Source organism: Nomascus leucogenys, chromosome 6, assembly GCF_006542625.1.
Source record: "Nomascus leucogenys isolate Asia chromosome 6, Asia_NLE_v1, whole genome shotgun sequence".
In the NCBI taxonomy this organism is placed as follows: Eukaryota; Metazoa; Chordata; class Mammalia; order Primates; family Hylobatidae; genus Nomascus; species Nomascus leucogenys.
The window spans coordinates 97,449,731-97,471,447 of record NC_044386.1 but is presented as its reverse complement, the minus strand read 5'-3'; the positions used below and the strand labels follow the sequence as shown (position 1 = coordinate 97,471,447).

Here is a 21,717-nt window from a genome sequence, read left to right as displayed (position 1 = left end):
TGAGATGGAGTCTCGCTCTGTTGCCCAGGCTGGAGTGCAGTGGTGCAGTCTCGGCTCACTGCAAGCTCCACCTCCCGGGTTCACGCCATTCTCTTGCCTCAGCCTCCTGAGTAGCTGGGACTACAGGCGCCCGCCACCACGCCCGGCTAATTTTTTGTATTTTTAGCAGAGACAGGGTTTCACCATGTTAGCCAGGATGGTCTCGATCTCCTGACCTCGTGATCTGCCTGCCTCGGCTTCCCAAAGTGCTGGGATTACAGGCGTGAGCCACCGCGCCCAGCCTTTTCTGGAATATTTTAAAGCAAATGCCAGACGTCAACATCATTCCACCTGTAAATACTTCAGTATGTATTTCTGACTGATGATACCTTTTTACATACTAATCCCAGATACATATCATTTTGAAGCTTATTTCCTTCAACATTATTTTCTGAAGTTATCCAGGTTGATAAAAGTTACTCCTGAGCTATTTTTTTTAAGAGATGGGGTCTCTCAGTCTGTTGCCCTGGCTGGCCTCGACCTCCTGGGCTCAAGCAATTCTCCTACATCAGCCTCCCAAATAGCTGGGACTACAGATGCACACGACTGAGCATGTTTACCTTCTTTGTAGAACATCATTGTATGAATCTACCATGGTGTCTTTATTCCTTCCCCTCATGGAGGACATTTACGATCTTTCCATTTTTCCTTGTTACAGTGATGCAAGGACCATCATGGTCCATATTCCCATTTGCCCGCGTGAGAGAGTTTCTCTAGGGTGCAGACTGGAAGTGGAATTCCTAGTGTATAGAAAATACATACCTTTAACTCTGCTAGATCTGATTTCCAAAGTGCTTGAGTAAGTTTACGCTCAGCAGCAGTGTGTGAAAGGCCTTTGTAGTAGTTTTCTTTTACTGGTACAACAAATTATCATAAACATAGTAGCTTAAAACAACACAAATTTGTCACTTAATAGTTCTGTAGGTCAGTAGCCCAACATGGGTCTCATTGGATTAAAATCCAGGTTTAATTAAGGGCTGCATTTTTTTCTGAAGGTTCTGGGATAATTTAAGTTGTTGGCGGAATATAGTTCCTTGCAGTCAGTCGTAGGACTAGGTCACTATTTCCTTGCTGGCTATCAGCTGTGGTTGGCGGCTTCTAGAGCCCTCTGCATTCTTTGGCCCGTGGCCCCTTTTCCCATCTTCCAGGCAGCAGCAGCAGGTCCAGCCCCTCTCACACCTCCCATCTCTCCTGCCTGACATTTCTCTGACTGACTCTTCCACTTTGAGGGGCTCATGAGGATATTTGGGCCCACCCAGATATCCCAAATAATCTCCTTGTTTTAAGTTCTGTAGTCTTAACTGCATTAACATTCCATTAACAACATTCCTGTTGCCATGTAATGTAAAATAGCCACAGGTTTCACTAACTGGGACGTGAACACCCTTATCCCTAATAGCTTATAAATACATTCTTTGTTTTTTTTAAATCTTTTAAAATGATATTTTTAAGCATAAAGTTATACATATGTAGTATATATATGATAAAGAAACATACACATACATTAATGTAGCCAAATTTATCAATCTTGTTTTTGTGCTGTTGCCTGCATTTTCTTCCATGTATTTCATATTTTCAGTGTTAAACTGTTTGGGATTGTTTTTTTTTCCCTGTATAGTATCAAGTAGATATCTAATTTAATTTTTGCATATAGATAGCCAGTCATCCTAGCGTTATATACTGAGAAGTTGATTATATCCTCACTGATTTGAAATGCTTCTCATAGTTCAAAGTACCACATGTGCCTGATTTGGTTTCCAGACTCTCTATTTCTGTTGCATTGGTCTTTGTTGCTAAAACTTTGTCATTTTAATTTTTCCTCTTGTTTTTATCAACAGTGAATATGATATTTATGGGTTCAGGACTGTACCTGAGGATGATGAGGAAGAGAAGTTGGTTGCCAAGGTCCGCGCGTTGGATCTGAAGACTCTCTACCTCACAGAAAACCAGGAAGTCTCCACTGGGGTCAAGTGGGAAAACTATTTTGCAAGTACAGTGAACAGGGAGATGATGTGCTCTCCAGAGTTAAAAAACCTCATCCGTGCGGGCATTCCCCACGAGCACCGTTCCAAGGTGTGGAAGTGGTGTGTGGACCGTCACACCAGGAAGTTCAAGGACAACACTGAGCCTGGCCACTTCCAGACCTTGCTGCAGAAGGCGCTAGAGAAACAGAACCCGGCCTCCAAGCAGATTGAGCTGGACTTGCTGCGAACTCTGCCCAACAACAAACATTACTCCTGCCCCACCTCAGAAGGCATACAGAAGTTACGCAATGTCCTCCTCGCCTTCTCCTGGCGGAATCCAGATATCGGCTACTGTCAAGGCCTAAACAGGTGGGTGCACAGCACAAAATGTTCCCATTTGCCATTAGGCAACTTGTAGGCACCGGTGCTGCCTGACAGCTCCCTCCCTTCCTGGTTGGCCAAGAAAAGTCAATATTTTAAGAGAAAAAAGTAATTGCAGCAAGCCAGTTTTCATTACATAGTATCCCCAGTTCTAGAAGAACTGAGAGAAACAAACATGCTTTTAGAAAGTATTAGGAACACAAGAGTTAAATTCATTTGAAACTACTTGGAGTCTCATTTTTTCCTATTCTCATCGCACTCGGGTTTTGATCAGAAGTTTGATTTTATTAGTTTGTAATGCATGGAATGGAAATTGGTGGTCACCCCTTGTTTATGCAGTATACAGGATCTTTTTGTGAATCAAGAGGTTGCCTCAAACAATTATTCAGCTGATTGAAACTTAGCCCTTCATGGACTTAAACTTGTTTCCTTTTAAACTAGAACCTTTAACAGGTCTTGCATACTTCCCTACTTCCATAGGCAGAGGACGCCCAAAAGTCTCTCATGTTTTCTGGGTAATGTAGGTGTTCATCCTCCTGAGCTGTGCAGGGATGGGACAAGACCTCAGGAGGGCTGAGGTTTGCTCCCTACAAAGCTCTTCCTGTCACTGGACTTTGCTCTGACTGCTTCTTACCTGGCTGGCGCGCTTTCTGCTTACTGCTGTCCTTGCAGCTGTCCATTTATATTTCTGTGTAATGAAAGTAGGTAACCAAGCTTGTTAAAAATATGGATAAAGGTCCAGTGCAGTGACTCACACCTATAATCCCAGCACTCTGGGAGGCCAAGGTGGAAGGATCGCTTGAGTCCAGGAGTTTGAAACCAGCCTGGGCAACGTGGTGAAACCCCGTCCCTACAAAAAATACAAAAAAATTGGCGGCGTGCGGTGGGTCACACCTGTAATCCCGGCATTTTGGGAGGTCGAGGCAGGCAGATCACCTGAGGTCAGGAGTTCAAGACCAGCCTGGCCAATATGGTGAGACCCTGTCTCTACTAAAAATACAAAAATTTGCCAGATGGTGGCACATGCCTGTAATCCCAGCTACTCTGGAGGCTGAGGTAAGAGAATCGCTTGAACCCGGGAGGCATATGTTGCAGTGAGCCAACATTGCACCACTGCACTCCAGCCTGAACAACAGAGCGAGACTCTGTCTTAAAAAAAAAAAAAAAAAAAATAGCTGGGCATGGTGGCATGCGCCTCTAATCCCAGCTACTTGGAAGGTTGAGGTGGGAGGATCACTTGAGCCCAGGACGTTGAGGCTGCAGTGAGCTATGATCACACCACTACACTCCAGCCTGGGCAACAGAGTGAGACCCTGTCTCCAAAAAAAAAAAAAAGATATGGCTAAAGTAAGAATGAAAAAGTTCTGCATGTGTACCTTAGGAATTCTGTAAGCCATGCATGAGCTGGAGTTCTGAGTGCTGACGTTTGTTATGGCTGCCCACAGGCCTTTTTGCTCCTGCTCCATGCCAGGTATTGACCTCCAGGTAAGGGTTTTCTATTTGTGTCTGAAATGAGAGTACTGCAGGAAGAAAGGATTTTAAGCTGGAATGTTATTTGGTTAAGACCTGAAACCAAATAGTTTTCAGTAAGTCATTGTCTCTGGTGGTGAGGATAGGTCAGCCTCTCTGTGTGCCCTCAGAAGGTGAAAGGGACTATAGCTACTCCTAGACAGTCTCCACTTTTAAAAAGACTGTAAGTAGGATCCTGCCTAATAAAGCAGTTTTGTTTTGCTTAAAGCCACCATTCACATTGTATACTCAATCTAAAAATTCCTGGAAGCTGGAAACCCGTGAAACTAAGGGTCCTGGTGAGGACTTGAGTGTGCCTGTTTGGGGTACAGTAATGCTCCATTTATCTGGCATTGTCATGGAATCAGTTTTTTCCTACATAAATGACACTTCCAGATAAGTAAAGCTTTCTCTCTACACCTCCACCCTCACCACTGTTAAAACCTCTGAATTGTAATTCTTTGGGATTTTTTTCTTCACAGTATTTGGTATATGTTCATGCCTTCTGAGCACCCAGAACTTTAGTAGGACAACTATAGCCTTGTCTAGATGATGGTGATTCAGGCCTATCATCTGGAATATTGGTGAATTTAAGTGATGTCCTCAAAGGCTCTGTCGCTTTCAGACTCTGTACCCCTTCTCCTGGCACCATCGAGTCCTGTCTCTCGATTTGGTGTCTCTGCTTGCATGTCTTGTTTTTCTCTCCTCTGTCTCTGCCAGTGGTCACCAATTCTCCTTTCCATCCCATCCCTGCATACTTGAGACATCCCCTTCCCGGGCTTTTTTTCCATTTAATTTGAGATGAGTTCATTATAGTTTTATCTAAGGAAAATATTCTGAGAAATGGCTTCAGGGGTTTTCCCATGAGTGTTTCTCCTAAGCTTCGTGTGATGGGCAGAAGTTTTGGGTTTCAGCTGAGTAGAGGGAGGCCTTTCTCTCACCTCTTCCTTTCCATCCTGCTGCTCCAGATTCCCGCTTGGAGCCATACCAGGGCTGTTGATTAGTGACAGCATGTAAATAGCTGACCCCAGTTTCTGTTATGAACAACAAAGCAAGTGAGATACATGGTCCTCTTCCCCTGCTGTGCATGCAGTGGGCACAGCGCTGTTAGCTCCTCCGGGGTGCCCTCATCTGCAGCGCATTTTATTCTTTCAGCCTGGAAGCAGGATGGTGTTGGGAAAGCTGTTTTAAACTATCCTGTATTCTTTGTTACTTACATTCACATTTGGATTTTTTGTGCATAAAAGGTTTATTTGGAACTTCTTGATAAACTAAAAGAATCAGCTGCATTTGCAAAAATCTGGTTGTGTGTGTGTGTGTGTGTGTGTGTGTGTGTGTGTGTGTGTGTTTTGAGATGGAATCTGGCTCTTTAGCCCAGGCCGGAGTGCAGTGGAGCTATCTCAGCTCACTGCAAGCTCCGCCTCCCGGGTTCACGCCATTCTCCTGCCTCAGCCTTCCCGGGTAGCTTGGACTACAGGCGTCCGCCACCGCGCCTGGCTAATTTTTTTGTATTTTTAGTAGAGACAGGGTTTCACCGTGTCAGCCAGGATGGTCTCCATCTCCTGACCACGTGATCTGCCCGCCTCGGCCTCCCAAAGTGCTGGGATGAGCCATTGCGCCCAGCTGCAAAAATCTTATAATGAAAACTTTTTTTTTTTAATGAGGCTGGCTGATCATTGGGAAACAATTTCATCTTTGAACAAAAACCAAATGAAAGTGGGGAAAAGTAGCTTTGCTTCTCAAATTTTAGGAAATGCCCCCCCCCCGCTTTTTTTTTTTTTTTTTAATGAGACAAGGTCTCGTTGTGTTGCACAGGCTGGAGTGCAGTGGTGCGATCATCATTCACTGTAGCCTCCACCTCCTGGGCTCAAGTGATCCTCCTGCCTCAGCCTACTGGGTAGCTAGGACTACAGGTGTGCGTCACTACTCCTGGCTGATTTTTGGTTTTTTGTTTTTTTAGAGATGGAGTCTTGCTATGTTGCCCAGGCTGGTCTTAAACTCTTGGCCTCAAGTGATCTTCCTGTCTTGGCCTCCCAGAGTGCTAGTATAATAGGCGTGAGCCATTAAGCCAGGTCCTTATTATTCTTTATTGGAGAACTAGAAATAGTTTTGGCCATGAGAGAAAAAGTGGCTTAAAGCAGACGGTCTCTGTGGAGACTGTGGTAGCAGCTGTCTGTGCCTGGGCTCTCATCTTGTCCTCCCTTTGCTTGTAGGTTGGTGGCAGTGGCCCTCCTGTACCTGGAACAAGAAGATGCTTTCTGGTGTCTCGTTACCATAGTGGAAGTTTTCATGCCTCGAGACTATTATACAAAGACTCTCTTAGGATCCCAGGTAGTTCTGAAAATTCTGTGTTTTAGTCACCACTTTTAGAATTGCAGCTGAAATGTGGCCTGAATTAAACCTGTGGTCGGGGTCAGGGGTTGCTTTGTGTACGTGACTTCAGAGACTGATTCCTGAAGACAGCAGGCCGCATCTCAGAGGCTGTCCCCAGTCATGGCCTGCTGTTTGTGACTGAGGCCGAGTTGGGCTCATTCAGCCCCCTGCGAACCAGCAGAGACAGACCCGTCCTGCAGGCCTAACATTGTGTTCACTGCCCTGCACTGTCTTCCCCGGACACAGGCCTACCAGTGGGCTGAGTCATAATCCAGGCGTGCTTGGGTGACTGGTGTGTTAGCTTAGGCTCTCAAGAAGCAATGTCAGGCTGGAATGAGACAAACCAGGGACTTTGGCGGTGGGGAAGCCCCTGTGGAGGACAAGGGACAGAGAAGTTCCAGCCCCAGGAAGGGAGGAGGATGGGGAGGAGAGTCCCAGACCCTGTGCGGTGACCACCATGCAGTCCTGAGGAAGTCTGGGCAGGGCCAGTGGGGAGCCCTCAAGCCAGGGGCAGCGACCAAGGCACCTGCCTCCACAGATGGGCTGCATTCCTGCTGCTGCCGCACCCATGCTCTGCTGCTGGGAGTGAACATGGTGATGCACCAGAGGGGCAGCAGCGGGGCCTGCAGTCACCTCCTGCAGGGGGGTCTGAGTGGCACATTTCATGCCATCCACACCTGGAGTCTGATGCCAGGGGCCAGGGCAGGGTGATAAGGGCTGGGAGAGCCCAGTGTTTCTGTCGTTGCTTGGGACAGTCCTGGCCCCGGACCAGATCCTTGGCCCTTGCATCATCCCTAGGCTGGGCTGGGGCTGCTGCCGGCACTGGCTTCCCCATAAGCCGGCCCTTCACATGTGGCCCAGCCTCAGGCAGCTTGTCTCTTAGCCACAGCTGTGCCCGTGTGTGCCTGCTCTGTCTCGTGTCTCTTCTTCAGGTCTGTGCCCCCACCTGGCCTGCCTGCTCACAGCCTCTCCTTGCCCTTCTCCTGCACCACTCGGTGTCGCGAGGCCTGGCCCCGCAGGCCAGCGGGAGGTGCTGGCAGGAGACTGAAGGGTGACGGGAGGGACTGAAGGGGTTTTCCCTCTCCCCGTCTCAGGCACTGCCTCTGAAGGTGGCTTTATCTCCTCTGTGCCCAGCTCCTGTCCAGTGGGTCCTCTGTGCCAACAGCTGACCCCACCGACTCCCTTCATTGCTCCCCACCAGGGTGGCTTTCTGCCCTTGCTATAACTCTGGGCTGCCTCACCGTCAGCTGTTTGGCTTCTCAGCTTTTCTCTCACCGGTGTGGCCAGCCCCTGGATGACATTCATTCTGTGACACATATTTAGAGGGACTTCCGTTTTCCTGGCTGGACCCTGAGCGAGTGTTCTTTGCATTTGCATTTCTGCCTTTGGAGGGAGGGTCCTCATTATTGCCTCCTGTTTCCGCCTGTGCTCCTCACCTCTCTAGCTCCCCAGACTGGAAACTCAAGCCATCCTGGACTCCTGCTTCCTTCCCCTGTATCCCTGTTGTCACCATTTCTAATGCTGCCGCCTGCCTGGAAGCTTACATCTGTGTCCCCTTTTTGTCCCTCTCACCACAGTGGGGTCACCAGCCCCTCTCCATTACTGTAGTTGCCTCTCTCCTTTCTTCCTACTGCCACTCGCCCACAGCTCCAGTTTAACCTCTATCTCACTCAGGCATTCAGTCTCATCCCTCTGCTGCTGGTGTCGGGGATTCCTCAGGGTAAAGATGCCTTCGAACGCCGCCAGGGTCTTCCTTCCTGCCCGCTGATGGGGCATGTGTTCTCTGGGCATGCCCATCCCCTGAGTACTCTCCTACATAATCCCTCTACTGGAACAACGTCCCATCGCACATCTCCCTGGGAAGCTCCTGTGCAGCCTTAGCACACAGGCCATCTCCTCTGTGAGTGGTCCTTCCTGCCCCAAGGCAGGCACGGCCCCTGCTGCTGTTCTCGCTGCTCGGGTGCAGGCCTCCGGGACAGTGGCCACCTGATTGGATCATCCTTGTGTGCCTGCTTGTCCTCCAGCTAGTCAATGATACCTGAGGGCCACAGCCCTGTCTTTCCTTTTTCTTTCTTTTTCCTTTTCCTGTATGCCTGGCACCCCACACAGTAAATGTTTGAACTTACATGAGCTACTCTTTGACCAGGGAAAGAGAGTTGGCATTTACTGAGCTCTGGCCCCGTGCCAGCAGCTGTACAACTGTGCAGAGGCCTGCACGCTTGAGCCATCAGTATCCCTATTTGACTTGGGAGAAAACTGGGAGCCAAAGACACTAATATGCAATTTGCCTGAGGTGCCACCGATGAGGGGCTGAGCTGGGGTTTGAACTCAGGCCTCTGCAGCTCTGGGCCTAAGCTTGCCCGTCTCTGTCCACTGCCTCCTAGAACATCACAGGAGGATGGCAAGAGAGTTGGAGCTTTGACCTTCCCAGAGGGTGGGCTTTCACCACAGCTGCTCCATTCAGGTCCCTGTCCCAGTTTCTCAGATGTCAGTGGATCCCAGGAGAAGCTCATCTGGTCTCGCTGTGATCACTGCACTTGCTAATTACCCAAGAAATGTGTTGTTCTGTTGCGTTGGTGTGTAGGAAATGAACAGCAACAGGAAGAGGCAGCAGTCAGTCGGGTGGGATTAGAGGGTCAGTAAAGAAAGTTTTGTGTGTTCATGGGCACCTGAAAACTAATAGCTTTCAAAGACTCAAATTTAAAATATCAAATGACTCAATGTTTCAGAATAAGAAAAATGAAGCATTGATCTTTCTTAATTCCATTGAGGTGTGGTCAAGCACATTGGTTAGGAACTTGGGGGGAGGGTCACATGTAGTAGGTCACAACCCAGGCCCTACCTCCTATGAGCTGTGGAGCTTGGACACATCATTTAACATCTCTGTGCCTCAGTTTCCCCATATGTAAGATGAGCGCAATACCCCCCTCACATAGATTTTTGAGGTTGAATTGAGATGATGCATTAAAAAAAGTTGAATGTAATGCTCAGAACATTGTAAAAACTCAATAAAAGTTGGTAGTATTGTTATAGGGGAAGACCTATTTTAAATGCCTGGATTTAAGATAAAATTTGCATCATATTGTCACATAAACATAAATGTAAAATCTAAGGAGACTTTCTCCCCGCTGACTATACAAGTAATAGATGATCACTAAAGAGAAGTCAGGCAATGTAGAAAGATGTTAAGAAGAAAATGAAAATTACCTGTTATTCTACCAACTGGAGAACCATGGTTAGCATTTTGATGTATTTCCTTTTGCCTTTCTCCCTCTAGTTCATATAGGTATCCAGATTGAGAGCACAGTGTATCCTGGCTGGTTCACATTATAGCATGAGCATTTTCCCATGTCATTTTATACTGTGTACCCATTCTATTTGGTGGCCTAATATTCCATCAGGTGGGTGCTAGAATGTGTTTAATTACCCTCCGGCTTATCGATGGCCATTGCGTAAGGTGGCTCTTCTGCCTTTTTTTTTTTTTTTTTTTGAGACGGAGTCTCGCTCTGTCCCCCAGGCTGGAGTGCAGTGGCGCGATCTCGGCTCACTGCAAGCTCCGCCTCCTGGGTTCACACCATTCTCCTGCCTCAGCCTCCCGAGTAGCTGGGACTATAGGCGCCCGTGCATAAGGTGGCTCTTAAAATGCGGATAGCTTTGTGTGTGCTGTCAACCCTGAGCACTGGGCTTTGCCAATCACTGTCAAACTGCCTCCTGCCAGAACCAAGTGCCCGAGCCCCATGCCCACTGCTGCTGCAGTCCACATGCTTGTCAGCTTTTCCATTCATTCCATCCTTTGAGTGCATGTTCTGTGCCAGGACCTTGCTAGGTGCTGAGGACACAGAGATGAATGACACAGTCATTCCATGTCCTCCAGAGCTCAGTGGAGGAGGGAGCTTGAACAGAGGCCAGAGTAAGCGTTCCCTGGCAGCCTGCTCCACACCAGCCCTCCGCCAATCACCCGGGCAGCCTTAAGAGTGAGGCACAGTCTGCCTCCTAGTTGGGAGAAGAGATGTGTACAAGGATTTTCTCCCACGTCAGGGCCAGCTGATATGCGCCTCCCTCTTGGACGTCTGCAGCTGGATACTCCAGGCTGAATGAATTACATCATCATTAGCTGGTCTTACAGTGAGCTGTCCATCTCCCTTGCCACTTTACAGCTCCTTAAAGGCAGCTCCTGGCTGGGCATGAAGTATGGGAAAATACATACAGTTAACCCTTGAACAACGTGGGTTTGAACTGCATGAGTCCACTTACGTGTGGATTTTTTCAACCACACACAGATTGAAAATGTAGTATTCACAGGACATGAAACCCTCTTATATGGAGGGCCAGCTTTTTGTGTATACACCAAGGGATGACTATAGTTGTTTTTTACACTATGGATAGAGAAATTGGTTTAGTAGGTTGGTACTAGGTTTTTATTTTTATTTTTTTCCCATCAAATCCAATTGATTAGAATTAAAAGCATCAAAGTGTAGTCCACTGTGTGAGATTAAGTATTGTTTTGTGAAACATTTGTTTCTGTTTTGTACACGTGCATACCAGTTCACGTGGAATAGGTGATGATTGAAGATGCATGTTTTTTGTGAGTCATAGAGAACGGCTAGGAAAGCCCCTGGCTGACAGGATAGCATCTTGACTCTTCAGTGTGATGAAGGGGTGTCTGTGACCAGCTTCTGCCTGGCTGTGCTGCCTCACCTCCCAGCCCTCTTGCCTGGAAGCCTGAGCTCTGGCTGTAGGAGTGGTTTCTCCTCAGGGCTTGGCTGGGACCTGTCCATGGTTCCACAGGGCTGTATGAACACATCGTTACCAGGGCCTGGCCATGATTAGGATGGTCCACGTGTCTGGCCTTCCCTTCTCGTCTTTTAACTCCTTGAGGTCAGGGTTGAACCTTATTCAACACTCTGCCCAGCACTGGCCCCATGCCTGACACAGAGTGGCAGTAACCAGGTATTGCTCGTCTGTCGTACGTGGGTAGTTTATATAAGCCTCGTTTAATCCTCATAGTAGTCCAGTAAGAGAGAGGTAATTAACTATTTTCCAGATGAGGCACAGAGCCATTTAGAGCATAATTTGCTAAAAGCCACCCAGTTAGTAAGTGGTAGAGCTGAGATTCAGACTCAGGTCCATGTGATGCTGGAGTCCTCGCCACCCCCACTGCACATACAGCCCAGCAAATGTTTGTTGAATGGATGTGGTGATGCTGCTTCCTTTTTGACTCAAGACTCCTATCTGCCCAGGATTCTAGTTTGTGGCCCTTTGTGTCAACGTCTCCTGTACTTACTTGTGGATTGGCAAGGCTGACTGTCCCACCTGCTCCTTGCAGTGGCCTATTTCCCAGGGCATTTTGAGTGCAGGAGTTGGTTTCAGGTTACAGACTCCTCCACTCCCATGCCCTGTGGAAAGCTTGCTGTTTAGCGGACCCTCGGTGTATACCTGCAGTGCACGAGGTCAGTGCTGCTGGAACATGGTAGTCTGGCTCCGTGATGGGCCCCACAGCGCATTTGGAACAGTTGTGCTGCTGTCACTTGGGCTCCACCCCCCGACTGTCAGTGTCTTGTCTGCTCGTCTGCTTACCCAGTGACCTGGCAGTCCCGATATACTTCTCCCCTTTGTTCCCTCTTCAGGTGGACCAGCGGGTGTTCAGAGACCTTATGAGTGAGAAGCTGCCTCGGTTGCATGGCCACTTTGAACAGTACAAAGTCGACTACACCCTCATCACTTTCAACTGGTTTCTGGTGGTGTTTGTGGATAGTGTCGTTAGTGACATCCTCTTTAAAATATGGGACTCTTTCCTTTATGAAGGACCAAAGGTGAGTTAGCTCAGCTCAGCTATTTTCAGATATACACACTTGAAAACCGTCAGCAGCGTTGGTGGCGGTAGAGCGGCTGGCTCACCTGGAACTTGTGAGGGTTACAACAGTGCCCAAGGGATCTCAGCACGGCCTGCACTAGAGCTGGGTCCAGGGTATCAGGAAACCACAGTCATTTGTTCATGTATCAGAAACATTCAACTCACATCAAGCCCTGTGATAGGCGCTGGGAGCTGTGGCTTACAGTTTGAGCCTGAGCCTCACCATCTGTCAAATGGCTGGTGGTGTTACCCCATCATATGGAGGAGGAGATGGAGGCCCAGAGATCTAATAAGCAAGGGATTGGGGGACTAATAAGGGGGACTAACTCAGGGGAGCCAACTTCAGAGTCTTACTGCCCATGAGCCTCCCACCCGCTCTGTTGTATGTTTTTTTAAAAATCAGTTTTTGAATAAGGAATATATTTACATATTAAACCCTGATTGTATAAACGGGTGTATGTAATGGAGTGGAGGCCCCCCTAGTCTTCTAGTTACTCTTCTCAATTTATTCTATACCTTAGCCGGGCACAGTGGCATGTGCCAATTGTCTCAGCTACTTGGGAGGCTGAGGTAGGAGGATCATTTGAGCTGAGGAGTTAAAATATAGCCTGGGCAACATAGCAAGACCCAGAAAACAAACTAAATTAGAGAAAGTACAGGCCCTTAGATACGGGGAAAGCAGTTTGTTCCAAAGCTGCTTGAACTTGCAAGACTACCAGGAGTCCATTCCCTCTAACCTCTAATGTACCCCAAACACAAATTAAAGAAAAAAAAAAAAGGCCAGGCACAGTGGCTGACACTTGTAATCCCAGCACTTTGGGAGGCCGAGGTGGGCAGATCATGAGGTCAGGAGATGGAGACCATCGTGGCTAACATGGTGAAACCCCGTGTCTACTCAAAAAAATAGCCAGGTGTGGTGGCGGGCACCTGTAGTCCCAGCTACTCAGGAGGCTGAGGCAGGAGAATCACTTGAACCCGGGAGGCAGAGGTTGCAGTGAGCCAAGACTGCACCGCTGCATTTCAGCCTGGGCGGCAGAGCAAGACTATATCTCAAACAAATAAATAAATAAAATTAAAAAAAAAAACTCCTTCCCTATCTTCAAAAGTGCACTAGTTGAGATGGAAACAGCCTCTGCAGGTGGGACTTTCTAAGAGTTTCAGAATCAGAAAACCTTGGTTTTGGTTTTATTTTAAAATGATTCCTTATGTTTGTTCCTTATGCTTTATTGACTAGAAGTGTTCTCTGAATATGAAAGGATTCCACAAAGATCTCCTATAAGGAGATTTTTGGTTTGGGCTGATGTGTTGTTGAAAACCAGCAGGGTTTATTTTCCTGTAATAAAGGAGTCTTGGCCTAGCCAGTGAAAATTGCCCCTCAGGTCAATTGTCTTTCCCCAGGGCGGGGACCATGAAAGCCATATCCTCCTGTCCCCAGTAGGGCCAGCACCCCCCTGCAGTCCAGGCTTGTGCCTGGACTCACAGGGTTTTTCGACTAACAGATTTCCCTGTTTATTCCACAGGTTATTTTCCGTTTTGCTCTGGCACTTTTTAAGTACAAGGAAGAGGAGATTTTGAAATTGCAAGATTCAATGTCTATATTTAAGTATCTCCGCTACTTCACTCGCACTATCCTTGATGCCAGGTGAGTCCTGGGGAGTTCTCAGATGTCAAGGAGAGCAGGAAGCCTGGCCCCGGCCTCCTTGAGAGCAGCCTGTCCTTGCTGTCTTCCAACTCAGAGCCATCCCAGGTGTACAGTGTTGGAGAGGGCACTGCTTTCCAGGGAAAAGAGAGCAAGGGGTGTGAGCCCCAAGTAGCCTTACCTAGGAGGAACTGAGATGAGGATTCTGTCCTTTATCCTACAAACATAAATCCCACCAACCAAGAGCAATAGTTTCATTTGTCTAGAAAGCATTTACTGAGTACCTGCTTCGTGGTAGGGTCTGTGCTGGGCACTGAGGATGACAGATGGAGAGTAAGGCCTGTCCTGGAAGACCTTGCTGGGGACACTGTTGCGCATCATTTGATCCATGCTGTGGTAGAGGGAGCCCAGGCCGGAGAAAGGCTGAGTAAGCTGGGCAAGGGGCAGCAAGGAAACAGTATGGGGACAGGGGGTCCTTCAGGAGTGGTGGTGCAGAGCTGTGGGGCACATGTGTTTGGGGAAGTGTGGAGGCAGCTCAGCCTGGCTGGTGCCAGTGTGGCTGGGCCATAGCAGAGCTGGGCTGTCAGGGTGCTTGCAGACTTCGCTCAGGACTTGAGGCTTCATCCTGAGCGCTGGGAAGTCCTGCAGGGTTAGGCAAGAGACAAATAGGTCAGATTGGGGCAGGACTGGTGGCTGTTAGAGGGCTCTAGGGAGAGAGGTGGTGCCACAGATGGAGAAGGGGGGTAGATTGAAGAGAGGGAGGGAGGAATTTGACTTGGAGGACCCCTGAGTTTCTGGCCTGGGAGACCATGTGTTCAGGAACCCTCCCTGGCCACACGGTCATTGCCTGTTCTGGGCCACCCTCGTCCGTATGTCCCCTGGACCGCAGCTTTTGGCTGATCTGACCCTGAGAGCTGATTTGGACAATGGGAGCTGAGGTGCTGGCTGAGGCCATGCCAGGCCTCCTGGAGGTCGTCACTATTTTCAGCGTCTTTTGTTGGGGAGTGGGTTTGTAATAGTTTCGTGCTTACTAATAGCACCAACAACAGTGCCCTGATTTCTGCCAAATGAGGAAGGATATGGGAATCATATTTGCTGGGGAAAGTTTGATTCTGAGTGCTGGGGTGAACCTGGAGGGTTTCTGTTCATCTTGTGTTGGGTCAAGATTGCTGAGAGTGACAGGGAGTGAGCTCGCCCATGCTGACAGCTAGGGCTGTGTTGGGAAAGCCGCTGCCCTCAGTTCTGTACTGGGTCCCAGGCGCTGCCAGGAGGAGAGGCGGTGAGTGGGCGTGGCTCTGGCGAGTGCCCGCCCCCACCTGGCCCCGCCCACGCTGCTGGGCCTTGCATGGTCCTGCAGCGCCTCCTTGTGAGCGGCTCGCGGTACGGTCTCCCCTGCAGCTTGCTTTAGAAAGCGGGGTCGCCACACCAACAGGTGCTTTAAGGAGTGCCAAGGCGCGGCGGCAGGCTCCCCGCTGTTACCAAGACTGCAGGGGCCCATAACCTGCCTCTGGGCTGGAGCCTCAGTGTTTTAATGACCTCCCCAGACTAGCGGTTGCAGGGAGGCCAGTCCTGCAGCACAGCGATTGGCCTTCAGAAACACAGGGAGGGAGTTGTGTGGTCAGCTGCATTCAGGAGATGGGAGTTACACAGGATTGAATCAGATTCTGCAGCAGGACTTCTAGGAGCCTTTTAAGGTGCTGAGCTCATCTCCCAAATTTAGCTGACTATGGGGCACCTTCTCATCTCCTAGTAGAACCTTCCAGGCCTGAGGCAGAGGTGGGGTCTGGCTTCCCGGGTGCCAGCCTGGGCCGAGGGGCCTCTCTCAGCTCCTGACTGAGGAACAAATGAAGAATTACACTTCGGGCTCGCGTTCTGCAGCACAGGAGGGTTGGGCACCGTAGGTTTGGGGTTTGTGGGGGCTGTGGGCTGACAGCTGTCGGGGAGAAAGGACTGGTGGTGGGGACCCTGTGCCCTGTTCACACGGATCCTCCTCCCGCCTGCTGGGGCTGGCAGCCCGATCTGCAGGGCCAGGCAGGAGGCGGAACCTGAGAAATCCACACGCGGGGACCCCTGTGCTCGGGCCTTCCCTGTTCTCTGGTGTTTCCATGTTCCAGAACACACGCTGGGGAATTCGGAATATAAATAAAGCTGGCCTTTCTGACCTTAAGCCTCTGGACGAGAGTTAAGCATGTCCAGGTAGCAGGTGTTTTGAAACATAAAAGGCTGCACCCTTGTGTGTGCCTTGTGTTGAAAGGAGCCCACGCAGCCAATAGCAGCAGGAGCAAATGGCCTGCTCTGATGGGGACAGGCAGGAAGTCCTTCGGGGCATTTCTGTTTCATCACAGCTTTTCCTGGGGCTGGTGACTTTGTTGGGCCTTTGGTTGACAAGGAAAGCGCATGAGCCCAGGTTGCTGGATGCAAAGCATCTGGGGCCTGGCAGAATCCAGAGAGGGGAAGAAGGTGGCCCCAGGAACTGGCTTATTTTGTGACCCCCAGAGACCAGTGTGGCTGACCCATTAGTGCTGCAAATCCATAGCCAGGCCTCAGGACAGCATTTGGTTTTGTTTTTATTAAGCCACTGACCAGTGGTTAGGAGCAAGTGATCACAACCTTAACATTTTTATTGAAAATTGGAGCCTTGACCTGGGGATAACGTGAACCCCATGAGCTGCACATTTCTCTGTAGACTGCATCTGGACACTTGTCACATTGCTGACTGGGTCTGACAGTCATCGCCAGGACTGCCTGGGCCTGTGTTCATTCCCAGTCAATGAGTCCTGGGACACAGATGTCCCGGACTCGTGCCCAGTGCCAGGCCTCGTGCCTGCCCGAGGATGCAGACACACCCGCACCCGCCATCACCATGCAAGTGCCGGGAGCTCTTCTCAGCGCTTATGTGTGGGAACTCGAGTAATCTCACACCCTAGGAGGTGGCACTACTGTCACCGTCACCCCAGTATGCAGATGAGGAATCAGAGGCCAGAAAAGGGGGTGACTTCAGTCACACAGTCACACAGCAAGCATGTGGCAGAGCTGGAGTCCAGGTCGTCATTCTGAGCCTGCCCCTGGCTGGGCCATTGTGCCTTGTCACCTCTCTGCAGAAGGTGGGCCCCGTCCCCTGCATCAGGCCCCCAGCCTGGCCAGCGCTCTTCCCACCCTGCCCCAGGCCACCTGCTGTGCCTGTGAGGGCTGTGTGTGAGCACCCTCTGGAGCGCTGCTGATTCTCTTGTCTCTCCCCTGTGTCCTGCCAGGAAGCTGATCAGTATCTCCTTTGGGGACCTGAACCCTTTCCCCCTACGCCAGATCCGGAACCGACGCGCCTACCACTTGGAGAAGGTCCGGCTGGAGCTGACTGAGCTGGAGGCCATCCGTGAGGACTTCCTGCGTGAGCGGGACACCAGCCCTGACAAGGGTGAGCTGGTCAGTGACGAGGAGGAGGAGGATACCTGAGTGGGCTCCGGGACGCTGCTCTTCTTGCCTTCACAACCAAAGTGTGCCCAAAGGGCGAAAGCACGCTCAAAAGCCAGAATGTAACGTGTGGCCTCTGGGGATCTGCTGGGCAGATGTCCCAAGCCAGGCTGCACTTCCTCATTTCCCACTGTGCGGGGGCAGGGGTGGGAGGTCTAATCTGTTTACAGCCATTTCTGTGCCATGCTTTCGGTTACACGTATCTCAGTCACGCTTTCTGCCTGATTGGTGGATCCTCGGGCTGACCAGTGGCTATTTGCAAGAGCCTGTTTCCAGCCTCCGTCAGCCTGTCGGTGTTCTGACCCTCTGAAACTTTGCTTTGCTGGGCATCTCCCCATGTTCTCTCTCCTGTACATAGTGAGCAGTGCTGTGAAGGATGCCCACTGTGCTTCAGGCACCTGTAGGCCAGAGGGTTGCTGCCTCAGGCATAAGGTCGGTATGAAAAGGGGCTGCCTTAGAAAAGCAGGCACATCCCTTGTTCAGAAATGGCTACTGTAGAAAGCCTGTGAACCTCCCACCAGTGGCTTTAGGCTGCCAGCCATGCCCCATTTCTAGAATAGCCTTTGCTCTTCCACCCGCAACCCTTCCATCAGTGGCTCCTGGCCTGCATGGGGAGAGCCTGGCTGCCCAGACACCCACCCTCACTTCTCATGGCCCGCCTGCGTTTACAGATCACTGGGCTGCTCTGTCCCCAGCTTGCCCCTGCCTGGCATGGCTCTGTGAGATTCTGTGGAACGCCCTTCTTGACTTGTAGAAATCATTCACCAAGTACGATGGACCGTCATATTGCAAAACAGGCCCACGCCTGGGCTGGCCTTGGTTGAGGGGATGGAGGAATGTTTTTTGGGGGGTGCTTTGCAGGGCAGTGGTGCAGCTGCAGCATGAACGCTCTTGGACAGCTGAAAACCTTGGCCTCCTTGGGGATGGCCAGTGCTCCTGGTGTCTCCTCCACCTGACCTGGGCTGTGCAGGAGGCCGGCTGCCAGTGCCCGGGGCTGGGAAACTTTTTTGCTTGGGGCCCAGGCTTGGGTGAGCTCTCCCAGATGTGTGCCCACTCCACCACTGCCTGGAAGCATCCTTGTTCTCTGCCAGGATGCAGGGTCACTGTTGCCTCTGACACAGCAGTTTCTGGGAACTCAGAGGACTGCCTTTCTGAGGGCTAGGGAGAGGCTTTGAGCAAGGAGCTTATTTTTGCTTAATCCCTCTAGACCATCCCTGATGCATAGATGTGAGAGGATGTTTTCTGGCACAGTGTCATGAAAATACAAGAGAAATGGTCTCAGTGAAATGTTTCATATCACCCGAAAAAAACTGGAAATCCTTTGTTGATACGAACACACTGAGATTAAGAATTGAAGCAATGCAGTTTTAAGAAGTACTTTTTTCCAACTTTTTTTTGCTGTCAGTCAGCTTTCTAGCAATGCCACGGTGAAGTTGGCGTTTGAGCACATGCTAGACTGAGCTCCGGCTTCATGTCTTTAGTGGAGTTGGTTTATGTTTCACTGGGTAGAGGGAGCTGGCCTCTATATTTAGCCAGAAGCCTTTGCCTCTTTTCAGGCATCAAAAATGGGTTTTGTCTTTGTCGTTGTCTTTGAGAGCAGCAGTTTGAGGTCTGACTCCTTCAGTTGTCCTGTGAGCTGGGCGTTGCAGTCCGCTTGAATCAAGTGTTGGAACCCCCCACCCCTCAGCCCATCGTGAAACGACAGCTGTCAGCCAGGGGGGTGGCTGCTGAGGAGGTGCAGCAGGAATGGGGCTGGGCCCGTGGGCCGGCCCCAGCTGCCCTCAGGTTTTACTTTCCAAGCCGATGGCCCCTGGAACATGCCAGCACACACTGCCATGTCCTGGGGCTAAGAGCTGCCTTTAGGGACAGGCTCGTGTTGTCCAGTTTGCCCCGAGAGATGCACCTGACCAGGGGCCCGTCGTGACTGCAACCCACAGTGGTATGTTAGTGTTTCCAGGCAGTTGTCAGCAGCTGCTGGACAGTGTGTGTGCGACAGCAGGAGAGTTCCTGGAGGAAAGGGACTGGAGACGCTTTCTCAGAGGTTCTCCTGCCTGGAATCAAGTGACGCGTGTCCAGAAGGCAAGAGAGGGCAGCTCCGCCTAGTTCCAGTTTGGGAACAGGATGGAGCCAACTCCTCTTTCCAGGACTGTGGGCCTCACTCTTTCGCACTAACACTTTCCCTCCCTCACGTCACTGAGGAAAGAGCTGCTCTGTCTCCTCCAGTGACCTGGAGGTCCCTGGCCTCCACTGGCTGCCATGGCAGGGGGCCCTTCTGGCAGGGGCTGCCTCACGCTGCTGTTCCTCCTCTGAACCTTCACCCCAACACCCAGCCCGTGGCCCCTGCAAGGGGGAACCTTGCCAGCTGGGAAACCCAGAGGCCTGTCCAAATGCGCGCACCAGGACCGAGGGGAGCTCCCTCCCCTCACCTGCTGGGAATTGCCAACTTTTAAATGGATGGGGTTTTTCATGGGTTGAACCTCTGTTCATACTTTTGTACACTTTCACTACAGTTTATATTTTTATAGGCTATTTTCTCAAGGTGTTTCTAGATTCCACGTATCTATTTTATATAACAAGTTCTTATATGTGACTCCCTTGTGTGTATCTGTGCCAGCCTCAGCCTCCAAGTTGCTCTTCCCTCTGGCCCTGACTCTCACTGACTCACCGATGTGATGTGCGGGCCCACTTCTTACCCCAGGTAGCCTCAGGCGCTGCCTGTAGTCATGCTGACAGCTGTACAGTAGCCGCCAAGACGGCTGACGGCTGGAGACGGTTCTGGTTTCAACTACGGTATGTCGATATCTGAAGTATTCTAGACGGATCCTCAGTTGGGTTTTCTAACTACATGTTTGTATTGCACAGATCCCCACCCGCCATCCTATAGTGTTGTCTTCCCGTGTGGCTTCTGGGCAGCTGGGCCTGCCCGGGGAAGTCCTTGCAGGTGGGAGGCCATGCAGAGACCCAGTGTGTGCCACTGAGCGTCCCACTGCTGCTGGGCAACTGGAGGACTGCAGGGGGCGCCAGGTGACTCTCTCCTTTTATATCACAGCAGCTCCTGTGCTGACCTTCAAGTTACGTTTTGGAACTGTAATACTAAAGGAAGAAATAAACTACTAATTTGTATAATATTCTGCTTTGAAATTCAGTCCTAGCCACTAGTGATGGGGCTCACCCCAAGGGCTTGGAGGGTGGGGCGGGGCTTATTGGTGTTGGGGGGTGAGGAGGGGCTCTCTGACCTTCCAGCCTGGCATTTCTGGGTGTCCCTGCCCTTGGCTTACCCTGGGGCGGGTGTGTCAGGATGCCTTTGCCAGCAGGGGCAGCCTTGGGAGGCCCCAAGGACCATGGCCAAGCTGCAGGTGTGGGCTGGGGGCACCAAGGTGGGAAAACCAGAAGCTGGAGACTCCCTGTGTCCGGATAACCCCCCACCCAGCCACAAAGAACAGGCATGCCTCCTTCTGCCAGCTGTGCCATGCCCTGCCTGAGGCACAGGCTTGTCTCCTGCCTGGGCTGACAGCTCAGGCCCAGCTGCCACTGGGGACACCCCCAGCTGTCAGTGGAAAACACCCAAGAATGATGAAGACCAAAGGGGTTCCCATAGGGGTGTTTGGGGGTGGTTCCAGCAAGGATTCCCAGACAGGGCAGGCCAAGGCCTGGCAGGCTTTTCTCTTCTGGGGACATGGATTCAGCAAGGCTGGGGGTTCCTGAAGTCATCACGCAGCACAGCAGCGGCAGCAGAGCTGGGACAGGGACTGGCTTGGTGTGTGGGTCAGGAGCAAGTCGACAGGCCCTGCTCCCCACCCCTTGGAAGGGACTGCCACCAGGGGCCATTCTGACTAAGGACTGGGAAGCCATGACTCAGAGTGTGGGTCCCCAGGGTCTCATTGGGCCAGCCGGGCTGCTGCAGACAGACAGGAAGCACACCTGATGCTCCTCCACCCTCGGGCAGCACAGTGAGGCTGGGAATCACGCTAGCGTGCCCAGCAACTTGCTTTCCTGCGTGAACTCTGGCAGGCGGACCTCTCTGTGCAAAGCCGCCACTGGGGCCTGCTCGGGGCCCTCGCCCTCTTCCACCTGCTGAGGGTGGCCTGGAACTTGGAGGTGGGCAGTCAGGGCCTAGGGTGGGCCTGTGTCACCCGGGCGTGTGCCCTTGGACCAGTTACTTCCTCTCAGAGCCTTGGGCTCCTCTGAGGATGGGGCTTGTTGGTGTGAAATGAGGTGAGCATGTTGAGTTGGGGAGCAGCAGGACACACACCTGCAGGCAGCCGCCCTGGCCACGCTCCCTCCCTCCCTTCCAAGTCCTGGGACAGACACAGTAGGGCACAGCTGGCCAGCCTGCTCTCCTCTTCTCCGTCCACTTTTTGCAGGAGTCAGCAGATACAACAAGGCTAGGGAGGTGCCCCTGGGGGCCCCAGTCCCCATCACTCCAAGGGGCAGTCCCTGCAAGTGACAAGGTGGGCCCAATCCCTGTGGAACAGGTCTCTGAGGACCAC

The 21,717-nt window shown here is 51.1% G+C and overlaps 1 protein-coding gene across 1 annotated transcript in view; it reads left to right on the top strand.

The window, feature by feature from the left end:
* Positions 1–20,355, top strand: part of TBC1D2B (TBC1 domain family member 2B) — an 82,958-nt gene extending 62,603 nt beyond the window's left edge. Inside the window, exons 9-13 of the mRNA XM_030814865.1 lie at positions 1,878–2,372; positions 6,107–6,224; positions 11,894–12,079; positions 13,641–13,762; positions 17,011–20,355. Of these exons, the coding sequence (XP_030670725.1) occupies positions 1,878–2,372; positions 6,107–6,224; positions 11,894–12,079; positions 13,641–13,762; positions 17,011–17,209 (1,120 nt within the window). The 3' untranslated portion in view covers positions 17,210–20,355. The remainder of the gene's footprint in view (positions 1–1,877; positions 2,373–6,106; positions 6,225–11,893; positions 12,080–13,640; positions 13,763–17,010) is intronic.
* Positions 20,356–21,717: the final 1,362 nt, after the last annotated feature.